This window comes from Laccaria bicolor, genomic scaffold (assembly GCF_000143565.1).
Source record: "Laccaria bicolor S238N-H82 LACBIscaffold_82 genomic scaffold, whole genome shotgun sequence".
Taxonomy (NCBI): domain Eukaryota; kingdom Fungi; phylum Basidiomycota; class Agaricomycetes; order Agaricales; family Hydnangiaceae; genus Laccaria; species Laccaria bicolor.
Genome location: NW_001889953.1, coordinates 34,999 through 44,448, shown reverse-complemented (window position 1 = coordinate 44,448; position 9,450 = coordinate 34,999). Strand labels below are relative to the sequence as shown.

The following is a 9,450-nucleotide window of genomic DNA, read 5'->3' as shown; positions in this document are numbered from 1 at the left end:
TTTGGCAGAATCGAGCGCTAAGAATTGGGAAAGTTTCGAAATCTTGAAAATGTGTGGTAGGCCAAGGATGTCTTCAGTACCACAAAGGTCAAGGAGTGTACGCCAGGTTTTATTGTGGGCGCGGAGGCAAGAAAGTGCCTTGCGAGTGTTGAACAGGTATTCGTGGGTTAGAAAAAGATTATCTAAGCTCACGACACCACGCACCGTCGTTTGCTCCTTCTTCAACTTTTTCGTGCTGAATCAAGCTGCTGTCCGAGCTAAGTGTAGCTCAGAGTGGTAAGGTCGAGTTCCCCACAGGTCTCCGAGCACGATCGAGAACGATGCTGACAAGTAATGACAAACAGGGACAGCGGGATTGGAGTTGGCGACGATCCAGTGCAAAAAGGGGAGCGCACATATATATGAGAGCTGGTAGGATCGATGAAAAGAAGAGTACACCCAAGCTTGAAACAAGAATTGGGGTCGTGGATAGAGAATGGGTAGGTTTGATATGGTGAGCCTCCACCAAATTGCAGAGCCTTGACAAGTTGATAATGGGGGTGTTGGTTCTTGAATTAGTGGCAAGCCTATACACTATATACATTATCGAGACGCCATGATGATGAGAAGGATTTGTTGAGGAGGATGCGTCTTGCGTTGTTCAGGTCGGATAAGATGCTGAGGGTTTGTGTGATGCCGCTATTTCCTTGCCGTCCTGCCGTTTACCAAACATACCACATGAATCGCCTTATTTGGGGGGGGTGGGGGGGGAGAGGGTATGACATCATCGATTTCTGTGATCGGCGGATCTGACACCTCTTGCGCGACGCGCCAGGTCACGTGGTCACGTGCACCTTCCGAAAGCGGCGGGGATCCGGGAGATCCCGTTAAATCGGCCCACATAAGTACACAGGGAATCAAATGATAACGTCACGCTTTGCCTATGCCCCAATCCTCGTCGTCATTGTTCTCGAACATCTCAACTGCACTTTGTAGCTTGTCCATACTCTCGGGTTTCATCTGATACTCCTTGATCAATTGAATGATCTTTGCCAGAGCTGCATCCCAGTCAAAGCAGCCTGCCAGCTTCACATGTTCCTTAACCTCCTTGTGAACTTTGCTCCTTTCCTCTGAAATGTTGTAGGCCGTAAAGACAAGCTTGATCAAGCGGCGGGAAAGGCGCAAACGGGCGTTCACCACCAGGCCAAAAATTACTTGCATAATAATCGTGAAGTCAACGATGTACGCCATTTAATGTGTAGCATGAGTGCACTGAGGTTTTCCCATTTAGTGTTTAACATGGCATTGCGAGAAGAAATATGATTGCTCGAACACATGAATATCCACTTTGTCGAATCTGACAGCTGGTCATTTTGATTCCCATCACAGTTCGATCATCACTTTTTCAGTTCCTTGCTTTCCAGATACTAGCAGCATAATTTCCATAATTATAAGTGAGAAGAGGAGTGATGATAAAATATTTACCCCACAATCATCCTGAATGTTCCACACTTGAACGATATCAGTATGTAGAACCCGTTGACATTCTTCTATAGTGTTGCCCAGAAATTTTGCACTAGCCGCGAGATCCATCCAATAACCTAACGGAGAGAGAGCAGATTAGTTGAACTTTCACTGAGGGACACTAGAAGATTCATACGCTTCTTCCCAACTCTTGAAATGGGTGTCAGCATTGCATTAAAAAGACATGTGTTTAAGTGCTCACGCAATCACCGCATCAATCTTCACAGCTGGATTCACGCGTTGAGCAATGGCAGAGACTAGTGCAACATCTCCAGCAACGTCGACCGCCAGCGTGTTTTTAACATAGTCAGTAGTGAGACGGACAAGCTCGTTCAACATCTTTCTGGTATCTTTGTATCCTTTAGTAGCTGTGTTGGCAAATGTAAGGACAAGCCCCAGAAATCTCTTCGCAACTTACTTGAGACGGGGATGTGCGGAATGTTTTTATCAACAACCTTTTCAAAGGGACCAATGCACAATTCTTGGAACTTTGCTCTGGCCTCTTCAGCAAGACATGCATTTCGGGTTTCCGCATCCAAATGTTTGTTGCGTTTTTGAAACTTGAGATTGTTACCAAATTCAACCTGTCCTACCAACTTCATACGGAATAACTCTTCCACCCCAGCCTCGAACAAACGATTACCTTCAGACAAGGATACTTGGAAACAAAGCCTGCGCAACACCTTCATCATCTTGCTCACTCAAGTGATCGAGGAGTGGAAAACATACCAGACAGCATGTACCTGATCCCTCACATTGGGCATGTCCTTCCGAGCTTTCAAAAAATCAACGACTTTCTTGAAGTTGTCACCCTCCCCATGCTCGAAGCCCTGACTGTCGTGTAGAACAAATCTTCTGTTTTCGCTGGCTATAATTGGAGTATTGATATTTGACACGCCAGCCTTTGAATGAGCCACGGTCTGGGGAAGGACAAGCTTTAGGAGTGGATTTTGAGAAGACAGGGAAGTGGCCTCATAGCATCCTTGACGCCGAAGCATTCGTTGATAAGGGAAGATTTCCCTACACCACTCTGTAAAAACAAACTGTAAGCTAATGCCTGAGGATAGAGGCATGAGAGAACTACGTTGCCGATGACTAGGACTCGGAACCTAGCGGAAAGGTAAGCCACAGTAGTCGGGGATTAAGCAGACTGACCGTTCGACCAACTTGAATAACTCATCCGTTGTGGGTTGTAGGTCGCCACTCGTCGCAGGTTCTGCCTTGGTTAAAGCATTTTAAGATCGATACCCGCATTACGCGGACGCTTTTGCATTTGAGATAGAAGTGCACACACCCCTGCATATTGGCTAAACTTCAAGATGACATCGAACTTGTCAAATGATTTTGACCATTCTAGAGTAGAAAGTCCTGCATCAGCAAGACAGGAGCGATTGCAGAAGGGAGGCACTTGCCTTGTTTTCCGGAGAAGTGGGGGCCGACCTTGCTTAGCAGTTCATCAAGAGGTATCTGGCTCTTTGACGCAGCACGAAACAATCCGCGGAATCGGACTTGCAGATAGAGGGGCTCCGAAGGCGAAAGTTGACTGCGTTGACTAGGTTTATCGTCCAATGCTACACATGATCATCGGCTCACCAGGGGGATGACAACTCAAATGCGTGAGTCTTTGCATCCAGGAGACAGGGTGATTCCCGTTTGAACGATCCAATCGAAAGCTGGACCGATTTGAGGATATACTGGGATGAAACACAGATTTCTAGTCAATGGGTGTCAGATGTTTGACCTGGGGCAAAAATCTGAGAGGTTACCTGTAATCTCAATGCTGGGGCTTCCCGTTGAGCCACCCCTCGCGGTAGTCATGGTGGTTTTGGTGAAAGGGAGATGCTTAGCGCTTGGAACATGCTTTGAACGGCAGGCATGAGGGAAGACCAATTGATATAGAAATTTTAGCCTCGTTTCAAGAGTGATGGTGTGTGATAAGGCGCTCGGTGTGACTGTCAGAGGATGTGACGGTATCACCTGTGAGCGCTTGAGCAGTAGCTGGTTGCTATTGAGTCCATTGAAATGAAAAGCGAGGAATATGCACCATTTGCGACATTGGACCCGTAGATGTCTTTGCTTTAGATTCACAGCACAAAACAAAAGGTTGAGTTCTATATGACCGTTATCAAAAAGGGGGTTGAGGTGGGGATCACCTCGAGGAGCATCCATGGACGATAATAAAGGGTGATTTGTAGTTCCAGTTCGCCGACGTCATGGCTGGTGTAGAGGTCATGTAGGTGTCCAGATGTCCTTCCAACCAGTCTCGGACAAAGGTTTGTCGCTGGTGGGGTGATTGAATCAAAATCGATGTTCCATAATTATGTCGTTTCCCGTTGCCCTAATAGAAAGCCCAAGATAAGTATACGTAATTTGCGCATCACACTCGACCACATAACCACACACTGAAATTGGGTCGATCTTGAACAGTGAGGAGCGCTTTCCTGGCAGCCTGAAAGGTAACTGATTGATAAATCAGATATGAAGGGCTCCCGTCGATGACAGCTTACCATCTCAGCACGTTGAACTGTCCGAACCGTTGGGTGTCGTGACCATCATCGTAATCTTGAGTCTGTTGTTCTGGTAAGTTCACAGACAAATGTTAGCAGATATAAAACACCCACCTCAACTTGAAACGTCGATGTCCTACTTGTAAAGGTAGGATCTATGACGGTGATGAGTTCGCCCCTTCTGATTGGGCATGTCATTTTGATTCAAGAGGGCATAGGCCCTTACATATGGAACCCGCAATCTGAGCCGGTCATGGACATCGAGTTGTGCATCCCTTCTGGGGTGAAGATTTGTCACGACTGATTATCAGATAGTGCATGAGAGCTGAGGTGGGGGACAATTCTCTTTATATCAAGAATGATCAGCTTTGTACGAGGTAAAAAGCTCGAAAAGAACTTGAACTGACAAGCAATGCATACAAAGTGAAGATGCTAGTTTGCATGAGCGCCAAGCTGGCAATGCCTGACACATAACAAGCTGCAGCCACGGCTTATGGGAAGGGAAAACCTCGTATACTATCAGTTCCACACTGGGCCTATTCCTGGTGTGTCTTGGGATGCATGGAAGGGTGCTTGCCTTTAAACCTAGCACCCAGAAACATTATCACTCTAAAAAAAAAAATCGTCCCATGCAACCGATGACACCGAAGAGTACTTTACTGGTGGCCTCGATGTCGGCGAGACGTACAGTGTGACTTTTCGATTTATAATTAGATCAAGCAGCTTCCGTAAAAACCATAAAACCTTACATGCGCCCACCACTTTCACACCTGCCATTCGGACCGAGGGCAAAGTTTTGTGAGGGAAGGGTATGTCACGTTTGTGGCCAAGAAGTCAGATGGTGGTGAGCGCCACGATGTCCTTAATGGTAAGAACAGTCAGCTTCAGCAAAGGCGCGAAGCGCAAGAAACGACTCACTGTGAAGGGCGCGAGATCGAAATCTCCGCACAGTTGGGCTGAGGAAGGAACGAGCTACCTAAGTGCCTTCATGAGGTGCTTTAGACAGTGGCAAATCTGGAAAGTCGTTTACCGCTACGTATACTCCCGCAAAGACAGGTGTTTAGAGGGAGGGAGTGTCGCAATCCAGCGAACTTCCAGCATCTGCTTATTGGTGCAAAATTCCATATACAACTGACTTGGTCAGGTGCCAGACTCGACGATAGAGCAGCATGACGGCTTAGAGTTACAGTTAGCAGTTTAGGGCCGTGAACTTCTACCAATGATTGATGAAAACTTACTATTGTCCTGACTGGAGCCCCAAACATCCCATACCATGCGGTTGTAGTCAGATCAGTGCTTCTTTGACGCATGCCTAGTTCGGTATAAGAAATTATCTAAATGACGACCTTTTGATGAGACAGAAAAAACACAGATGCGAGTAAAGCACGTACGTTAAAAAACGGATTGATCTCCGACTTCATGGATGGTGGCAAACTTGAGCTCATGCATAGTTCTTCATGCCAGTCGACTGAAGCGAAAGAACAGTCACTTTGAACCACCTACGACCGATGATGTCTGAATGCCGTACTCAAACCTATTGAGGTGTGAATATCAGTCTGAAAAGTCAACGTTTCCACTGAAATCATTGGTACAAACCCCTTGATTTTCCGCAAGCGCGCTGACACCTCATACAAGCCAGAGCCGAAGCTCTGCTGAGCTGAAGTTGAGAATGAAAGCATCACGCAGGTTCACCATCCACTCAAGCACGACTGGGACGAAGGACTTCAAGCACGCTGAAAGTACAATCGTCGCTTGCCGACGACCCGGGACGTAGTGGCAGTACAGATGGTGTTCAGAGATGGTGGAGAACTAGAGAGGTACTATGCCCTACCAGCACCTCGGCGCACCCTACGAGTCGGCGGTCACTGATCGTCACGAATTTTGGCTGGACAAGTGTGATGTTGCGTGACAACTTGGAAAACGAGAGTCACGCTTGTCCAGCCAAAATATGTGACAATCAGTGACTGCCGACTCGTAGGGTGCACCGAGGTGCTGGTAGGTCATAGTAGATGGAGCCGATGGTGACTGCTTTATGGGTGTGGTCGGCCGGCCATGCTGATTTCCATTTTTCAGAATCTAAAGTTCGACTCGACGAAGTGGGGGGGTCAAAGACCAACTCGACAAGGCCACGCCACGCCACGGTAGCAGGAGTGAATGGTACCCTCGAAGATGAAGTCGACGTCGAAGAATCCCAAGAGGGAATATCGCACATACTAGGCACGATACACTCCTGCAAAGGTTCAACTGACGAAAATGCTCCACATAATCGTTCGCGTCTGCCGTCTGAGATTGGGCTTGAGAAGCACAAACAGACGGTGATTCGTTATGTGCGAATTGCGTGGAGCAGAAGTTGTGTCCGAAGTCCCATCTCGAATTCCAGCTTCCTTGCGCACATTCAGTCCCACAGAAGCCCTGGAATTTCTCCTCATTGAAAACTGAAAACAAGCACAACACCCTCAGCCGCGCACTGCGCCCAACCAGCATCGAACATGTCGATTCTACCAAGGGAGAGAGGACGTGGAAGTGACGAGGCAGAGCTTGTGTTGTCCGAGGCGTAGAGGGAAGTTTGTATGAGGGTAGGGATGAAGGTTTGAAGTGGGGGGGAGAGGCGGGGAGAGGCAGTTGAGGCGGAAGACGAGGCTTTCGAGGTGGAATGGGGGCTTGAGGTGGAAGGGAAATTTTGGAGGATTACTTTGGGGAGGGGTGGAGGAGGTTCTTTGCGAAGGCTCTGCATACAGGGATGGATGCTGGCAAGGTGGGCCATGTAAACTCGGATGGCGGGATTAGGATCTGAAGATTTGAAGGGGCGAGGGAGCGCGAAGGAGGGTCGAAGCCATGTGCTTATGTTGGGTTTATGTGAGGGGTGTCGGATAGTGCTTCAACGAGTCCTGGTTTACACTGACTGGTCGCGTACGAGCACTTGTGTGTGTTTCTAGAGTCGTGGCCTGTGAGTAGGCCTTGAGCGGGACTTGATCATCACGCGCATCTGAGGATGGCCATTTTATGTTGTAAGAAAGAAGCTCAAAATTCGGGAGACATACCTTTGTGTCAAAGTTCTATGTTTGTAGTTGCAACAAGGCCATGTTAGACGTTGGACGAGGACTTGGAGTGGATGAGGAGGACTTGGAGTGGATGAGGAGGAGTGAGTCACGAGTGCTGTGCGCATGCTGATTGTTGAACACGACTACTCTGCAACACCGTCGTCGAGATTTTAGTGAGGTTTCAACCGCCTCTGCTTCGGCACCATGCAGTTGTTTGAGGAGGTTCTCTACAAAAACAGCTCTCCGTCAACCCAACCCCCATGCACCCTCCTAGTAAGTCCACAATCGCGTCGTTCATCTCCTACCAACTTAGCCAGACATAACCAATCCAGTCTAGCCTATTCGCCGTGCGCGAGTACCTAAGCCCAGTGAGCCCCATTATCCGCAATCCGTCATCACTCGTCACCCATCACCCCACCCATTAGGTTTTCAAAGAGCAAATTATAAGAACACGACCGTATTACACCCAGTCCGTTCACAATCGTCTATCTACCTCCTACACGTCCTTTGCTCACCGTGAACAACAGAGGAATTTGTCTCTGCAGGTGACTTTCTGGTGTACAAGTTCCTCGTGTGGACATGTTAAGCCATTCCTCCTCTTATCCCGTCGCAAAAAACTGACTGAGGTTACATACTTATGAATAGGGAAAAAGAAGACGCCTCCAAATTCCGAACCCATCCGACAAACCATACCTAGTGACGCGTGGCGTCCCTAGCCTACACAGACGCAGACGAGGACGCTGAGTGTCTCCTCTCCTTCGCTGATTCCTCTTCCTCCTCCGCAGACGGCGATGAGTGGGTCGAGACGCACGCGGGCCGTCAAGCGCATCGAACGGACTCTGCAACAAACGTGGGTGAGATTGCAGATATCCCTGATTTGGATGGGGATGGGCCACATGAGGACGAGGAGAGGATTGTGAGGGGGTTGGGGGGGCATGTCGTTGGGTGCGGGGGGTGAGGGTGTTGGGCCGGAGACGGCTGATTTGGATGATATCCCTGATATGGAGGATGATTTGGAGGAAGGGGATGCTGAGGCTACGGCTGCTGCGCCTAAAGCCTCAGTTATACCTGCTACTGCTGGGGTGGTTGATCCTAGGTATGTTGTTGTTGGTTTTTCTGAAAAAGTCGAAAGAGTGCTGATGATTTCTTTGTAGCACTAATGTGGAAGTCGCAAAGGGCAATCTCCTTCAAGTCCGCACGTACAATGTACGACAAGTATTACCAGACCCCACGCGTTTGGCTGATCGGCTATGATGAGGTTCGCCTTTCGCCCATTTTTCTTAATACACTAGCTAACGGAAACAACAGAACCGCACCCCACTAACCCCCTCCCAAATCTTCCAAAACAGCTCAGCAGACCATGCCCAGAAAACAGTAATAATCGAACCATTCATCCACTCCGTCTCTCTACAAGCCGCCTCCATGCATCCATGCAAACACACCAGCGTCATGAAGAAAGTGATAGAAAGGATGAACAACAGCATCGTTGAGGAACAGCTCGCACAGTGCGGTAAACCCTCGGGGAAGGACACCCCTAAGAAAGAGAAGAAATGGCCATTCAGCCAAAAGTCGTCTGGGAGTGCCAAGGACGTTCAACAGCTGCAAGCTGGGGCTGAGGAAGAGGAGGTGGAGGGGATGAGGGTTGATTTTTATTTGGTCGTTTTCCTCAAGTTTATTGCGAGCATCGTGCCGACTATTGAGGTTGACTCGACTACGTCTTTTTGAGTTTGATGCTGCTCTCCCTTCATCTGTACCTCCCCAGTCCTCCCTCATTGCTAGCCGTTGTTTCTTTTACCCTGTATTTTTTACCATTGTTGGTACTTAGAGCTCCTTTTTCTTTGTGAATACATTGCAATTTGGAATATGTATCTGTATCTTTTGTGTTTTTTTCTGATGGAATTTGGAGAATGCATAAATCATATGCATTAAGATATACCCTTATCTTACCCCCTCTCCACTAGTGTTTAAAGGTTCAGTCCATAGGACCACAAAAAACCGGTGGACCGAACTGAACCGGACCATGGTCCGGTCTTTTTTTCGGTTGCAGTTGCCCCAATTTGGGGTTGGTCCGGTTGCCAGTTGCCTCATTTCGAAAATATATTAAAACCGTTCAAAGACCGGTTTTGATCGGTTGCAACCGGTTAAACGGTCACGTGCGTTACATACCCTTGTAACCACGTTTATTACCTTTTATTGGGTTTTTGTTTCATCAAAAACGGTTAAGAATTGAGAAAGATATAACCAAATCCATATTTTACCCGAGTCTCTACAAGATGTAATTCGGTTTCAGTCATAGCTATGTCAAATCTTCATTAAATCTCTTCAAAATTGGTAGAATGACGGGTATTTACATGCTTTACTATTTCATATAACCCGTTTATTTTTCAGAGTAATAATAG

The 9,450-nt window shown here is 47.8% G+C and overlaps 2 protein-coding genes across 2 annotated transcripts; both read right to left on the bottom strand.

The window, feature by feature from the left end:
- Positions 1-909: 909 nt before the first annotated feature.
- LACBIDRAFT_296016 (uncharacterized protein) lies at positions 910-4,208 on the bottom strand (the record flags this gene model as incomplete). The annotated part of the gene is made up of 13 exons (XM_001890161.1): positions 910-1,193; positions 1,470-1,580; positions 1,640-1,653; positions 1,706-1,871; positions 1,922-2,175; positions 2,233-2,533; positions 2,659-2,719; positions 2,798-2,915; positions 3,097-3,217; positions 3,270-3,480; positions 3,907-3,952; positions 4,011-4,072; positions 4,125-4,208. The coding sequence occupies 13 exons, from the start codon at positions 4,206-4,208 to the stop codon at positions 910-912; spliced, it is 1,833 nt and encodes a 610-aa protein (XP_001890196.1).
- A 942-nt stretch (positions 4,209-5,150) lies between these two features.
- On the bottom strand, positions 5,151-5,431 carry LACBIDRAFT_317547 (uncharacterized protein; the record flags this gene model as incomplete). The annotated part of the gene is made up of 3 exons (XM_001890160.1): positions 5,151-5,186; positions 5,249-5,344; positions 5,402-5,431. The coding sequence occupies 3 exons, from the start codon at positions 5,429-5,431 to the stop codon at positions 5,151-5,153; spliced, it is 162 nt and encodes a 53-aa protein (XP_001890195.1).
- Between the last annotated feature and the right edge of the window lie 4,019 nt (positions 5,432-9,450).